At 38.6% G+C, this 16,301-nt stretch overlaps 1 protein-coding gene across 2 annotated transcripts in view; it reads left to right on the top strand.

The window, feature by feature from the left end:
• Nucleotides 1–115: 115 nt before the first annotated feature.
• Nucleotides 116–16,301, top strand: part of HEATR5B (HEAT repeat containing 5B) — a 57,618-nt gene continuing 41,432 nt past the window's right edge. Inside the window, exons 1-16 of one of the 2 annotated variants that reach the window (XM_039389455.1) lie at nt 116–356; nt 985–1,015; nt 2,861–3,028; nt 3,442–3,653; nt 5,189–5,297; nt 6,250–6,399; nt 6,887–7,058; nt 7,420–7,577; nt 8,093–8,342; nt 9,909–10,064; nt 11,462–11,712; nt 12,172–12,283; nt 13,489–13,641; nt 13,935–14,034; nt 14,741–14,850; nt 15,766–15,929. In XM_039389455.1, the coding sequence (XP_039245389.1) occupies nt 2,903–3,028; nt 3,442–3,653; nt 5,189–5,297; nt 6,250–6,399; nt 6,887–7,058; nt 7,420–7,577; nt 8,093–8,342; nt 9,909–10,064; nt 11,462–11,712; nt 12,172–12,283; nt 13,489–13,641; nt 13,935–14,034; nt 14,741–14,850; nt 15,766–15,929 (2,223 nt within the window). In that variant the 5' untranslated portion in view covers nt 116–356; nt 985–1,015; nt 2,861–2,902. Of the gene's footprint in view, nt 357–984; nt 1,069–2,860; nt 3,029–3,441; nt 3,654–5,188; nt 5,298–6,249; nt 6,400–6,886; nt 7,059–7,419; nt 7,578–8,092; nt 8,343–9,908; nt 10,065–11,461; nt 11,713–12,171; nt 12,284–13,488; nt 13,642–13,934; nt 14,035–14,740; nt 14,851–15,765; nt 15,930–16,301 lie in introns of both variants that reach the window. The other variant, XM_027735168.2, reaches the window with a different exon arrangement.

Below are 16,301 nucleotides of genomic sequence, written 5' to 3'. Positions count from 1 at the left end.
CCGGCACCACCGCGGCGCCTGCGCGGGGCCGGCCCCGCCCGCCGGCGCCTGCGCTTCTCACGCTTCCTGCTGCGGGGCCGCGGATGCTCCGGGGGTGCGTCGGGGCCGGGACCGGGTTTGGGACGTGTCTCCCCCTTCCCCGCCCTACCCCGCCCGCCGGACCCGGGCTCTGCGGGGGCTGAAGCGGCCGAGCCCGCAGGGGATGGTCCCGCGGCTGGGGGCGCGCGCGGCGCATCGCGCCCACGCGTGCCCGTGACGGTGACCGTGCCCGTGAGCGGCCCCGGGGCCGCGGTGTCGCGGTGTCGCGCCTGGCATAGCCCGACGCCGGCGGGACGCGGCCACCGCACGGGGCGAGCGTAAGTGACCGTGAGCGGCGGTGGGGCCCGGTCCGGCCCGGCCCGGGGGCTGCGGGGAGCGGGCCGGAGGGTCGTCTGCGCTTCGCTCCGCGGCGTTGGCGGCATGAGGGGGGTCGGCGAACGTGTGCGGGGGATGCGTGTATGGAGGGCAGCGCGCATCGCTCCCTTAGTATCATTCTCATAGCATCATTGCCTCTAGCGTCATTGCCTTGAGCATCGTTCCCTTACAGCCAGGGCTGTACCGCGGCTTTACCTCCTGTGGGGTTTTTAGAACCAGGCAAGATGCCCTGGGAGAGGTGCTACAGCTTATTAAAGTAGCCGATACAGGTAGGGGGACCCAGCGCGAAAGCCTTTTCCCCCCATGCAGCCCTTTGGGAGGGTGTCACTTTGCCTAAACTTGCCTGGTTTTTAGCTTTCTCCGTCCACTGAAGTGCTTGCATGATGAAGATATGAATAGTTGATTTAGGCTACAGAAAACCAGTTGTGGAATAGAAAGGAATTTTAGTGCATCTGAATGTTTTCTAACCTCTGTAATGCTTCAACATACTTTGCTGGGCGCTGGTTGACTTTTATCAGCTTTCACTGTGCATCCTGTGGGAGATCACAGTGTATTTATTTCTTGTAACAGGCACAGCAAGACCCAACCCTCACCAGAATCGGTAGGACTTGGTGGGCATTTTTCACTGCATGTTGGAGCAAACCGTTTTCCAGTGTGAGTTTTGAATTGCTTACATGTGTATGTTAGACTCTGAATCTTCAGCTGAATATTTGTGTAATTGTTTTTGTGCCTGATCTCTTGTGCTTCAGTGGCACAGTTGAATGTATGTGCAGGTTTGGTTGCTTGGAGCTTGTGTTACTTAAATTAAGATGGAAAGGTACGGGAGTGTGTGGAAGGTTGTGGCCAGGGGTAAATGAAACCTTTTATGTGGGGAGGAAAAGGAGTCATGAGCTGTGCTGTCATGCAGCACTCCTGTGCTGTGTGGGTGTGACAAGCAGTGTAGATCTCTGGGGTGGTATCCAAAGAATCGTAATGCTGTCATTCATTGTGTTTCTCTCTGCTGTCATGAAAAGGTATTCTGAGGTGATGTGTCTGTGTATTATTGACAGGCAATACCTCCTCAATTCTTTATAAATGAGAAAAAAAAATCCAGAAGATATCTTTGGAGGTGTCAGGGCAGGCTTCCATATGTGGTTCTTCTACATTTGCTGAGCTGTTGCTGGAGATAAATGTAGTGAAAAATATTATGCAAAGTACTGAAATGCAGAGAATAACCTTAGTATTACAGACATTGTGATGCTTTAGTTTCATCAGCACCAAATCACTGAGGCGAATTCAGAACCATAATACAGTTGTAGTATTAACATGTTACCCATACCAATGTCTGTTTAAAAAAATAATAATTTAAATCACCTCATTTGACTTTAAGAATTTTTTGGGTTTGACCATGAATGAGGAAGCAGCTTTGAGCTCTTGAGAGCACAAGTGGAACTGTGCAGCTGTCAAAAGATGATGTCTGTTGAACGCTGATGTCTTACATAATACTCCTTAGTTGTTTTGCTTTCTCTGTTTTGACTGAGATCCTAGTTTCAGCATCACTGTGTTCAGATTTTGGGCGCTTTTTTTTTTATTTTTGGGGTTCTTTTTTCTGAAGATGGCTGGCTTAATTTTGTGATTTTAGATAAGTTTTGTTTGGTTGTTTTTTTTTCTGTCAGCTCTTCATTAAACAGCTGCACTTTGTTTAAAGGTGGTTTGCTAAGGTTAAGTTGTCCACAGAGTGTTTGCTTACATTGACAGTGTGCTTTTGGTCATGCTTTGGAGCTACCCACCATTCAGTGTTTGAGCAGGATCTCTGGTGTTTGATTTGCAGTATTTTGCCTGCTGGGGAGTCTTGCAGTCATTTGGCTGCTGCTTGTATTCCAGGCTGTCACACCTAAGGCTTGCTAGGTTTCAGAGGGCTTATTTGTACAGCACTTAAAGCAAGGCTAGTGGGATCTGGGGAGTCTTAGGTCTGTGATGCCTAATATCACTGTTCACGCCTTTCTCAAATTTGTGATAGGTGGAAATTCCTACTTGTGGTAGGCTCATCTTCACACCTTGTCTGTTGAAGGGTGTTGAGGAGGTGGCTGGGTTCATGCCCAAACTTTGAGATTGTGCTCAAGGGTCTTGATTTGGGACAATCCTCATTCTCTTTTATGTAAGAGGAGACAGTGAGATGACTCCTTTACCTCTTTTGTACTTTTTTTCTTTAAATGGGGACTTAAGTATATTTTTCTTGGCTGAGAGTTTGGACCTTAAAATTGCCCATAGGTGCTTTTTTTTTATAACTAACAACTCTGTTCCCTGAAATACTAATGGATGCACTCAGTTTCTAAATATGTGTGTAGGTTTTATCTGGGACTGCTTAGCTAAGACAAGTCTAAGCAAGCTGGAAACTTTAATTTGGTTTTCAAAGGTTTGTACTAATGTACTATACATTATACTAATATTTACATTTTTATTTTAGAGTTTCTACACAAATTTACATAACACTGGAATTTAACCTGTCATGGAGCTGGCTCACAGTTTGTTACTGAACGAGGAAGCATTAGCTCAAATCACAGAAGCAAAGAGACCAGTCTTTATCTTTGAGTGGTTAAGATTTTTGGATAAAGTGCTAGTAGCTGCCAACAAGGTAATTTTATGTTTTTTCCCCGCTTCTTTGTAAAGCATTTCTATTAATTTCATGCCAGAGACAGTTGACAGGTAATGGCCAGATGACAACTGTATGGTTTCAGATTCAGCCTGAAGAGCCTTTGTATTAGTTTGTAGCTCTTAAGTGTTTAATTGTAGGCAGTCAGTAGGCAAGTAGTAAGTATTTTGAAAAAGTAAAATTCAAATAGGATAACAGCTAGTTCTGAGCATTTAGCATCTGTCTCTGCTATTATTGAATGTATCTCGAATCTCTGTGAAACAAGCAATTTGCTAAATTATATGCAATTGGGAGTGGTATAAGGTTTAATTCAATCTCTTGTAGGTTTTTTTGGGTGTTGGTGGCAAGACACAGGATTAAATGACTTTTTTATTTATTTTTGATCTCTTTAACAGACAGATGTCAAGGAAAAACAGAAGAAACTTGTAGAACAGCTAACAGGACTCATCAGCAGTTCCCCTGGGCCACCTACGCGAAAGCTGCTTGCAAAAAATCTCGCTGCTCTCTACAGCATCGGAGACACATTTACTGTTTTTCAGACACTTGACAAGTGTAATGACATCATCAAGAGCAAAGATGATACTGCAGCCTACCTGCCCACAAAACTGTATGTTTAATATTACTAGGGAAAGGGGAATGATTTTTAAGTGGTCCTGGATATTACAGAACAATCTGCCTAGATATGTGCATGCTATGTTTATTTATATTTTGTGTGCTTATTTGGGGTTCACAGATGCTTGATATAGCAAGAAAAGCACTGGATTGAGATTGTGCAGGGGAGGACTCAAAGGTTACACATACATGGCTGTCTGAAATGTCTTTCTCTAGGCAAGGCACTATTTTATGTTTCTTCACATGCTTATGGCATGGAGAGGATAACAGTTAATGCAGTAATGCAATGAAGACTTTCCATCAGTGGAATTATTGCTGATTGCACTCAGGTACCCCATTTAAGATGGAACCTGCAGGTTGTCAAACCAAAGCATTATCTATGCCCATAGATTGTAATCACATGTTCAAGCTTTTTTCCCTATCAAATCTTGCCTTTTATATTCCTCCACTGTGATATGCCACACAGGTCTCTCAAGCAGAGTCTCTATACTTGGATATGTGTGTGCACGTGTGCATGATACAGTTTGTCTTTACTCATAGGAGCAGTCTCAATGGTAGGAATTTGGTTAATGCCACAAAAAACTTCCACTGAAACTGGTTTTGGTACTTTCCTGCACATACTGCTTCATATGTTCACAGTATCTAGTGAACCCTAATTTGGTCTTGTCTTCAGACATTATCACAACAAAAAAGGATTTAACAATAAAGTCTGAAATAGTCACTGTTTGGGTAGGTACTGTCTTCTTGTTTGTAGCTTGTGCAGCTCTGTGAGGAACTTGTATAAGTGGGAAGGGTTTTGTACTGTATATATGCTCTGAAACTTAAGCTATCCAAGTGATAGTCCAGCAGTTTTTTTAATGGAGATATGCCCCTTAAGGAGGAGTCTGTAATGAGTTTGTAATATAGCTTTGCTAAAAAATCATTTAGCCAAGAACTACAGATTTAAAAAAAGCCTCTTTTGTGATGAAAAAGTGCATGTTTTCAGGAGCTGCTTCTGTGATTGTCCTGGAACAATTTGTGTACATAACTGCAATATGGTGTTAATTAAATATCCCTAATCTTAAATGGCAGGGCAAGGAAAACATGTAAATAACTGTTTATGGATTGAGTGATTTTACAGTACCTATAACTTTTCTTATGTTATGCAATAATTTATTCATTTTAAGTTCTTAGTCTTGAAAAAACCCATAATTCAGTATCTACAGAAATGTGTCAGGATATATTATAGGGTAAGAGTTATCTTGCAGGTGCTTGGAAAAAGACCTAATAGTGCTGAGATTTCAGCATATTTTGTTTTCTCCAGAACTTTTCATTCTGTTGTGTAGATCCTGTAATAATACCCCTTCAAATACATTTGTATTCTTAGAAGCTGCTAAACAAAAAGATTGTTTAAATGAACAGCCAGTATAAGTAGTGGATAATAAACAGATTTTTATTCATCAATGATGATTAAAACATACATTTTTGTTTGTCTGTCTTCATTTAGATAATACAGAAAAAGAGTACACCAATTAATGTCTTTTTTCATAGGGCTGCTGTGGCGTGTGTTGGAGCATTTTATGAAAAAATGGGCAGAATGCTGGGTAGTTCTTTTCCAGAAACTGTGAATAATCTTTTAAAGTCTCTGAAAAGTGCAGAGGTAATTTGCAGATTATTTGTGTGGTCTTGATTCCATTTAAACTGAAACTTGTTTCCGCCAAAGGTGTCTGCCAATATGCCTAGGTTATTTTTCTTTTACATCTATAGAGGCAAATCACTTACCTAGTTAGTATCAAATCTACTGCAGAAAGTTTTGAGTTTATCATATGAATATTATAGTAGTTGCTTCATAGTGGCATCAGTAATTAAAACTGCAAAATGAGTGTATGTATTATTTCTAACAACTGTGTTAGGATTTTTGCCCAAGTATCCTGAATAAACATTCAGTTGTTAAAAATTAGTAATAAATACTTAAGTTTTGCAGCAAAGTTGTTACTCTGAATGTGAGCAGGATACATTGTGCCCTGAAAAGAGAGAGTATGTGATAATATTGCGAGAATGTATCCTGGGCTGTCAGTAGGTTTGATTTTATAGAAATAGCTGTATTGGAACAAGTTGGAATACTGATTGTACGGATCTTGACCTGGCCGCTGTTTTCTTCAGCTGTGTTGTTTGTACCTATGTGATAATTTATTTATTTGTTTATGTGTGTGTGTGTCCTCAGATTGTAAGTACCTGCCTGTGTGCAGGTATAGAAGGAAGCTGTTAACTACTTGAGCTTCCTGTTCTCTTGTATCAGCTGGTGTTTTGTTTTTTTTCCTGAGTCTGCAGCAGATAAATAGTGGGACAGGACAGAAGCATTTTGTCTAGAGCCAATTTGTTGGGTTGCCTGGGCTTATCTTAATTTATGTGACAACACAGGGAGTTTTAGAAAAGCTGTATGTAGTGCTTACTGCTATCTAAAATCAGCTAGATATCAGTTACATATGCCTTCATTGTCAGTGTTTCCAAAAATACTCCTGTATAGAAGCAAGAAAATGCAAAAGTATACAGCTGGTTCTTAGTATATACTGTGTCCACATTTTTGCATAAATGTTTTTGTGTGTGTGCAGTCTCAGGGCCGCAGTGAAATTCTGATGAGTTTGCAGAAAGTCCTCAATGGACTCGGAGGAGCAGCAGCTTCTTGTCACCGTGACATTTATAAGAATGCCCGATCTCTGCTGACAGACAGATCTATGGCTGTACGATGTGCTGTGGCCAAGGTGGGTGTGTTTTTCACTAGCCTTAGAAGTTCTTGTACTGTGACTGTGAAGAACCTGTAGTTGAAGTGTGACTTGTTGTGTATGATAGGAAATTTGATAATTAGTTGGGCAAGGTAAGTTCTTCCTAGTTTATACTGCAGGCTCAGACATTTGATTTATTTCACAGGTACTGAAGTAATGTATTCCCCACTTCATAAACATGTATGAGATAGAATATATTATCTGTGAGCCTCAGTGGGAGAGGTTTTTCGTAACATGTTTCTTTCTTTGAGATTTCTTTTAATTTTTTTATTTATGTATTAGCCTATTCTATGACTCTTCTGATTGTTTACCCAGCTAAGTTATTTGGTATATGGGAGAGTGTAAATTAACTCTTAAAATATTCATATTAAAATATTTGCTGAATAAACCTGACAATTGCAGTCTGATACTTACGTGAAAGGTAAGAATGGTCTCCTGGTGCTTAGCAAGTCTATTTTTCTTACAGTGTCTGCTGGAATTACAGAATGAAGCGGTGTTTATGTGGACAGCTGAACTAGAGAATGTTGCAACCCTGTGCTTCAAAGCTCTGGAAAACTCAAACTATGGTGTGCGTGTTGCAGTGTCAAAGCTTTTGGGGACAGTCATGGCTACAGCACTGATACCAAAACAAGCAACAGGTACAAGCCCTTCTGGATTCCATGTCTAAGTGGGCAGACTGCACCTTCAGTTCCATGTTACATGACAGTGTTGCACAACACATTGCTGTTCCAGTAGATGAGAGCTCGTAGGTGGATTATTTGTTTTTATAAACAATTAACTAAAAAGAGGAAAGAGTGCAGAATATCTGTTGTAATCACAAAAATCATCTGGGAAAAGTGATTATTCTTATTTTTTAAGAATGAAAACAAATTTTTATCTGAAATTTTGGGTAGATTTATTTTTGCAAGACAGTTGTGAATTAATAAGTCTGGTTTCAAGATCATTGCTTGTATTGGTTCGAACTTTGGGATCAAACTGTTACTTCCCTTTTTCCAAAAGTGATGCGACAAAATGTGAAGAGAGCCACGCTTGAGGAGGTCTTGGAGCTCATGGCCACAGGATTTTTGCGAGGAGGATCTGGTTTCCTGAAGAGTGGTGGAGAGATGTTAAAAGTAGGAGGATCTGTCAATAGGGAAGTGCGAGTTGGTGTTACCCAGGTTTGTAACTTTTTAATTAAGTAACATTTATGTTATATGTCTTATATATACATAGTTGTAACCCTTTTAGTAGGAAACATACACTCTTCTGTATTTGTTGATAACTTACAAGTCTGGTTTGACTCATCTATTTTGGGAGATGTACATGAGTCTTTATTTTGAATTGTAACACACTGATGGTGCTGCTATTATTTACATTGGGTTCTCAAATTTTTTAGAAAGAGACACATTTAAAGTGATGAACTGGCTTTTCTTGCTGTCATGCAGAGCGAATTTTATGCTTCATAGTATACATAGCAGTACAGGGGCTACTCTTGGTGCTTGAAACAGTATAGTTTCAGCAACAAAGACTTGGCTACTGCATGGATTCATACTGCCTAACCTGATTAGGGTTGCTTATTACTAACTGATATTGCTACTGTGCTGCATAATACACAAGTATAACTGTAGCCTTACATAGTCTTTTCTTTCTGTTTTAATTGGACTTTAATCTGTGTGACTTCTGAATTTTGCAGGCCTACGTTGTCTTTGTTACAACATTAGGAGGTCAGTGGTTGGAGCGCAACTTTGCTACCTTTTTGTCCCATGTACTTGATCTGGTCTCCCACCCTCGTGCAACTCAGACCCACGTGGAGGCAGTTTACTCTCGAAGATGTGTGTCATTTATCCTGAGAGCAACTGTGGGCAGCTTACTCGGGGAGAAAGCACAGATTGCAGCTGCCAAAGATATATGTCAAGCCATTGGTAAACAAATGAAGGCAGTGGGTGAGAACCGTTTTTCTATATTTTGAGACCAGTTTAAAGTTACTGTCATTATACTTGGTTAGCCATTTTTCACCTTTCTTCTACTGTGAGGAGCAATTTTGTTGTTATGGTAAATGATAGTTCAGCTGCATTCTGTTTAAATATGCTATCCAAAACGTAAGTTTTACTTGAAAAGTGATTGTATAAAGCTAGCTTGTTATCCTGTGATAGCAAATGCAATGTTGAAAGCCTAGAATGGAAATGGGGAGAAAAAAACCTGCATGTGTCATCTATCTTGGAATAGGTTGTATTGAAAGTCATGCAGAGTTCTTTACTAGCAGTGCTGAAGGTAGGGCAGGATCTTTTAGGTCCTTGTGTCTCCACTGCTAACATCCATAACAGCCAATTGGATTTTGAGACAAGTAAAGATGTAATCTGAAGATTGGAATTAGAGCAGAAAAATATGATCCCTTTGCTAAACTTTGCAGAATATGTAATCCCTAAGAGGGCTGACAGAATTGTCTTGGCATTTGTTTCCTATGAAATGAATTAGTTTGAGCTGAAGATTTAAAAAGTAAATTGGAATTACACATCCCTGTATTTGCCGTGCATCTGTTTCTTGTCCTTTTCTGCTGTCATCTAATTCAAGTTTAAAGCAATGTTTAACCTATGGAAATGAAATTGATATTGAGACTTTTGCAGGTTTTTCTCATAATTATTTTTTGATAGGGTAAGTATGGAACCTTAAAAGGCTTCTGATTACCATAAGTATTACTTCCAGGAAAATAAGACTATTAGAAATGCTACTTCTGAGGGGAAACAGTTGCAGAAATTACTCTTCCTGCCATCTTATCAAAGTTGCAGGAAATTCCATTGTGTATTTGGCTGGTTGGAAGAACTATTTCATTTTTTTGAGTATTTCCAATGAATTTGATGAAAAATTGATAGTTTTTACTTGGTAAAGATAGCTTCCCTTCATATAAGATGGACCATTTTCTAAATTTGTCCTGTAATAGACACACAAACATTAAGCTGATACTAAAGCACCTTCTCTTTGAAAAGACAGTTGCTGCTTCTAGGATATTTTGTAGGAGAAGGAACCTACAGTGGGATCTAGGAAGTCAGTTAGATATCTTTAAAATGATTAGAGATTGTGATTAATTAATTACTAAAGGTCTCAGTATCATTGAGTGTGTATGCATGCAAATTTGTATGCAAAACCTAGATATGTCAAGATTGTATTTTTTTTGTTACTGTGTATAGATACACATATACAGCATTTGTGTATTGTATACTTATTTTTGCTGTGTTATGCTGTTAATGCTGTAATTTTAGTGCTCTGCCACCCATAGTAACTGCTGGGCAACTGTGTTTTATGGTCTTTGGATGATTGTGTTTGGCTGATAGCTATAAAACTATTCCCTTCCAGAATGTGTTCACTTTGCAAGTTCTCACTATCACCAGACTTGTGATTTTGTTTTAATACAGGGTTGGTATCAAAACAAAACTGTCATTTTCTGTCCTGTGCAGCTCATGTGTGATTCAGATGGTAGTTAAGAAAGATACTCTTGTTTTTCTTTTCTGCAGAAGCAGTAGTGAATGATGCTAACAGTGAAAATAAATCAGGAGCTGCTGATGTAGCTGCAAGCCAGCATGTAATGGTGTGTGCCCTCCAGGAATTGGGTAGTCTGGTTCAGAGTCTAAATGCCACTGCATCTCCCCTTATTCAAGAACCCTCTATAGGTATGCAAATAAATGGAAATAGATTGTGAGGCATTTGAGCAATGAATATGAAATATCATTAAATCTACTTAAATAATGAATGAATATGTAAGAAATAAATCAGTGAAGCTGGCACTTCCTGTAGCACTCCGGGTAGCTACAGTTGTCCAGCTCCTTGTTTTTAGTACCCTAACTTTACTTCAAGTTTGACAAAGTATTAAACAGCTGTTTTGATTGGAGTCTGTCTGAAGCTATTTCTTAGGGTCAGTAAAGTTGTAATTTTTGGTATTGGTCTGTTTACAATAATGGTTTTATAGGAAATACATTGTTTTGCTGTGTAAGGTCTGAAATACTTGCTCCTGGAAAACTGTATTGCCTTTAAATAAATTTCTGTGGGGAGGCAAAAGTATTTTGTTCAGGTGAAGCTGTGGGTAGTGCCATTTAAAAAAAGTGGTTCTTTGTCTTAAGTTGACTAGGATTTGTGGGGGATTTTCTTCTTGTTTGTTTCAGTATCTGAATCCACATTTATGCTGTAGTGTTGGAGTTTTAAAAGTTTTTTCAGTTTGTGGATGCCTATGGTCTTTTCCAATGGAAGTGCAAGCTCTTTTAGTTATTTCATTGTGCAGATTGTTGTCTTGATGTGTATGATGTTCTTCTCATACTGATTTGTGCCAGCTGTGGGGTGGGGGAGACCACCCATATTTATTCCTTCTGGCTGCTGCATCCCATAAGAATAGAGGGGACCGTATCTCAGCATTATTTCTGTTAGCAGCTGTGAACTAAGCAGGTAGAAATTGCTCACTAACTCAAGAGAAAGCAAGAGATAAAGCAGCAGTGGGGATTTGAAGTAAGTGTTTTCCAAGATCTGGACCAAAGAAGGTCTTGATGTGGAGACAGGTTGGACTGAAGGACTCAGAAAGTGGGATTAAGTAAGCACAGAGGTTTCTGTAGAGTGTAGAAAGCTGGAAACATGATGCAGAGGAGACAGCACTGTGTCAAAAGCAGAGTACAGCAGTCAGTGATATCTGTAGCATATGCTTGGCTACAATGTGAAACAAAACCAAAGATAGTCTTACTGTTGCTCTGTTATTGGCAATGTGTGTAAAACACTGTGGGAATCATCACATCCAGTGCCTGTTTCCTTATATAGCGTTGCTACCTCTTTTCAGTGTTCAAGTAGAAGTCTCTTCTATGGCTCTGACAGCTCCAACTTTGCTGGTAGAATCTGATGTGGAGCAGTATAATGCTAATAACACCTCTTTCTTTCATTAAAGGAAAAGGCAAAGTCATAAAATTCAAGTACTCTTAATTCTGACTTTCTTAACTTTCACATTGACTGTCTAGTATTGATTCAGTTTACTTGTCTATGTGTATTAAAACCAGCATAAGTTAAAGACTGTAAACTCTCCTTTCTGTAGGTCTGTTGGAGACAGTAACTTCAGTTCTTCTTCATCCCAGCATGGCCGCTCGCCTTGCTGCGGCGTGGTGCTTGCGGTGTGTAGCCGTGGCATTGCCTTTTCAGTTGACTCCATTTTTAGACAGATGTGCAGAAAGACTCAACAATCTGAAGACCTCCCCTGAAGCTGTTAGTGGCTACAGTTTTGCAATGGCTGCATTGTTAGGTGGTGTGCATCAGTGTCCACTAGGTATTCCTCATGCCAAAGGAAAGGTGAGATAATAAGTGTTTCATCTTTGAGTGTACTAAAAGATACCTTTTTATCTACAAGTAATAGCTTTGCAAAATGTGTGGCATGCTAGTGAGTTAAAGCATTATTGAAATTAAACTTGTGCCTAGCGTGAGAGTAGTGGCCAGAGTACATGTTTGTAGTATCTCACTTGCAATATTTAACAGCTTTTTTCCTCTCTCTCTTTTGAATTTGCTGAAGAGAAATTGAAATATTGGAAAATCTCTGAAATAACTGCTGATGAGAATATTTCTAGCTGTATTGTCATATGAAAAGCGCTAATCATCTGCATGAAATGTAATGTGCATTCATTCTTTTTCCAAGGTCAACTTAAATGATTTGAGAACATCTTTATATATAGTCTACAAGAGTGAACAAGTAGCAGTAGCTTGCAGTGGTTTCATTTATATTTTTAAATCTCTTATGTTTTGTCATTGGTGCAGATGGTGGTCAGTATTGCTGAGGATCTGTTACGAACTGCTGCGCAAAACAGCAGGCTCTCCTTGCAGCGGACTCAAGCTGGATGGCTTTTACTTGGAGCACTCATGACTTTAGGTTTGTAAAAATGGTCTGCTTTTTCTTTTATTTAGAGCTTGTCTAACATTTCTGATTATCCACTCTGGCAAGTGGTCTATACGCATAATCAGTTCAGTATCTAGCACAAGAGTATTTATACAGGAGAAACAGTGTTCGTACACTTATTTCAGTAGTATTGTTATGCTGGGGAGAGATGAAGTGTTAGAGTTTATGTAAGCTGAAGGATAGTAGAAGGTGCCATACCTAAAAAAAAAAATAAATCTGTTTTTAGAAACCCAGCCTTTAGTCATTCTATGAAAGGGCAAAATTGCCCATAGTCTTCCTTCCTTAACACTGTGGTGCAGAAGAAATGGACCATAAGTAAATGCAATGAGCATTCCAACAAGTTGCATGTGTACCTCTAGATAGGCAACAGTACTGATTCAAAGTGTTGTTAGTTTAAAAGCCCTTCAGTTTTTTAAAAGACCGAGCCTCACGTTCATATCTGCCATAACAGAAGTATCAGAAGCTGTATTTTGAGAGGTTGCAAGTGTACTCTTGAATTTTGCGGTAGTACTGTTTTTTCTGTTTTGAGTTTTATTATACTGGAAAATATGATAAAGTTTCGATGCATTCTGCAGTATTTTGATCTCTCAGAAAATACCATTTTATGTTTAATCTCATTTCTCTAAATTGTCTCTTTTTTGCCAGTTTATTGTCATGTTTTTCTAACAGTGTATCCCTATTTTGGTTATCTTTCTCTAACGTATTTTTAATGTACTTGCATTAGACCTTTCTCAGAAGCTTAGAAAAAAATTTGACTGTTAAAGTAATTTAGATAATCAGTAACTATCAGTTATTTTTATATTCGTTTTTTGGACAAGTTATGGTAGGCTAAAGAACTTGCCTTCAAAATAGTAACATAAAAAAGTTTGAAGTCAAAAAGATAGTAAAAAGACAGTTGGCAGTGGTTCCATAGGACATGGTAGTGTATAGAATAGCCTATTTCCTATATTTTTGGTACTGATATCAAGAAGCAGACTTAATGTATAGTAGTTGTTTGCCACACTTTTAACCTGGAAATGAGAAAGAATTTAATTTGGTTTTTGTTGTTCAAATGGGGAGAAAAGGAGAAGTGAAATAAGAGAAAAACAGCTGAAAGAGCACAAGCCTTCATAGCAGATTTTTCACACTCAGTTAAATACATGTTTTTATTATAGTGTCACTTTATTCTTTTTGCATAGGTCCTTCTGTTGTTCGGTATCATCTGCCTAAGATGTTGCTGCTATGGCGAAATGTGTTTCCACGTTCTCTGAAGGAGCTGGAAGCAGAGAAGGCGAGAGGAGATTCTTTTACCTGGCAAGTAACGTTGGAAGGCCGTGCTGGAGCTCTGTGTGGTAAGAATTTCAGACTTTGAGATTACACCTGTACAGTAAACCAAAACGTGATCCCAAGTATTGTAGAGAGAGCTCTTGTAACTTTCCTGCTTTCTTTGAAAATGAGTAAAATGTGTCAGACTTTCATCAATGTGACCTGGTTTTGGCATACAGTTTTTGGAGGATATCATACAGTCTTTGAATAAACATTTTTAATTGTTGCTTTTTTGATATTCTCCTAGGATCTGTATCTTGCTTATGTTTTATATTTGTTTGTTTCAGTGAAAGTTTAATTTAAACCTTTTTGTTGTTAGCTATGAGAAGTTTTGTTGCTCACTGCCCTGAGCTGCTTACTGAGGATGTGATCAGGAAACTGATGACACCCATAGAATGTGCCATGACAATGATGTCGCAGTAAGTAGGCAGTTTTTGCTCTTTATTCACTTTGTCTTTTCTTGAAATACTACAACTAATTTGTTTTAATTCATGTTCTGACATAGTACTGCACTGTTGCTGCACATCCATTTTGAAGAAAAACTTTTATCCTTGTGTTTGTGGTCTTTAGCTTTGTAAAATTATTACTGCTGAAGGGCCTACAGTGGTAACTTTGGTAACTGTGCTTTGATTTCCAGTTCTGTGAACTTTTGAATTCATGGTTTGCTTATCCCTGTGCAAGAAATGACAAAACTAAGATACTGGTATACTAGATGTTATTCAAAAAGCTCTTCTCCTATGAATTGAACTAATGAAAAGACTTTCAGCATTTTACAGAATAAAAATAAAACATAGAATTGAGTTGGTTTTGTGGTTTGGTGTCTGTCCCTTTCCTCTGCCCCACCCCTAATTAGAATAGAGCTTTCTTCTCAGGAGGTGCATTTCACTGATTTTGGGCAGCATGTGTTGTGGTTTTGTTGTTTTGGTATTTCTGTTTCTTTTAAAAGTCTTCTCTGTACAATTACTTCTGAAAATGTACTGATAATTGAGTGATGTCCAGGGTAGTTCTCTGAACACTTTTTTCTTGCCTTGGCTAGAGATATATCTTGTGAAAAGAAATTTGAAAATACTCTTTTCAGTAACTACAGCATTTCTGGTTGTCTCTTTTTCTTTTTTAATTCTGTAGCATTCCATCAGTAATTAAAGCCCATGGAGCTCATCTCAAAGCTAGTGCAGCTATGGTTCGTTTAAGACTTTATGATATATTGGCTTTATTGCCTCCAAAGACATATGAAGGTACATACATTTTTAACAATTTTTAATAAAGTAAAAATTCTGCTTGCTCCTTGTGATGTTCAAGATTGAAAATAGGATTCTAGGAATCTCCAAGAATTTTGTACTATATTCCTCATCTTCTGTATGTCATCTTGACAGTATAACTACAGAGAATGAATATTGCTAAACATTCATAGAGTAACACAGTATAAAAGTTATGGTCCTGTTTATAGGATTGGGAGATATGAAGATTATGTTCTGAGATCCAATAATGGTGGTTTAAGTCATTGTTACTTAAAAGATGGAGAACATTATTTCATGTTTTCTTAGTATACTGAAAAGATAGATGTGACAATGAAGGTTTAGTTTCAGTTTCAGTGTTGCTTTTTTGTTTGTGTTTTTGTTTTTGTTTGAGCTGTTTTTTGTTTGTTTGTTTGTTTTTACCTGATTTACTGTATTAGACAGATCTACTATTATTAAATTACCAGGCACTGTCACAGGGTCTGACAGATTAGCTTTTTGGTTTTTGTTTGTTTTTGTTATTTCATTAAATTTACATGAGCATGTGGATGAGCAAATTTTTTCAAAATCTGGATTATTGTCCTGGAAGGAATGACCCAATCTGTTGTTTAGAACAGGACACCATCCTTAGTAATGTCCTCTAGTGGACCCTGCTTGAGCAGGGAGTTGGGACTAGATGACTCCCAATGGTTCTCAACCTTATCCATTCTTTGGGTATTTGGGTACCCATGATTTGGGAATTGAGAGCCTAGGGTTCTGTTTGAAGCCTTGCTCTCAACTCTAGTCTTGTCAGGTTTACTTCTCTGTTCTCTACCTCTAAAATCGAAGTAATGGTACATGTGTAACTTTTGATCAATAGCTGGAATGTTTTGGCTAAGAAGCAGCAGTGATTCTTTTTAATATTTATCTTTTTAGGATCATTTAATGCGCTGCTTCGAGAGTTGGTAGCAGAATTTACTTTGACAGACAACTCTGCTAATACAACCACATCACTCTTAAGGTCTCTTTGTCATTATGATGATAGTGTTTTGCTTGGCTCTTGGCTGCAGGAAACGGATCATAAGTCAATTGAAGATCAGGTAATAAAAAACTGGAATAATGAATTATCTGCCCTCTCTGTGTGATGTGTGTATGGGGAAGCCTTTTAAAACTGAAGCTTCATGCCTTGTTTTTAGTCTTATTTCAGAGCTTTGTTAGATATAAGTTCTTCCATCTACAGGGTACTCTTTTGATTAAAAACTACCTGCAGCTGAGATATAAATTGCATAACCCTACTCACAGGGTTGTGCTTAGTGAATTAGCCTAATTTCTTAAAAAAACCCCAACCCAACACTCCCAGTCCATCCCCCAATCTTCCTAGTCTAGCAGTTGTTCTCATATATATATGGGTTTTTTCTGAACCAGGAGAAATGTAGGTTCCACTTAACATGTTTTATAATGAAATTGCTGTC

Source organism: Pipra filicauda, unplaced genomic scaffold (genome assembly GCF_003945595.2).
Source record: "Pipra filicauda isolate LSUMZ 115617 unplaced genomic scaffold, ASM394559v2 scaffold72_size3293161_pilon, whole genome shotgun sequence".
NCBI classification, from domain to species: domain Eukaryota; kingdom Metazoa; phylum Chordata; class Aves; order Passeriformes; family Pipridae; genus Pipra; species Pipra filicauda.
The sequence above is the reverse complement of the archived record's forward strand: the minus strand, read 5'-3'. Positions and strand labels throughout refer to the sequence as shown.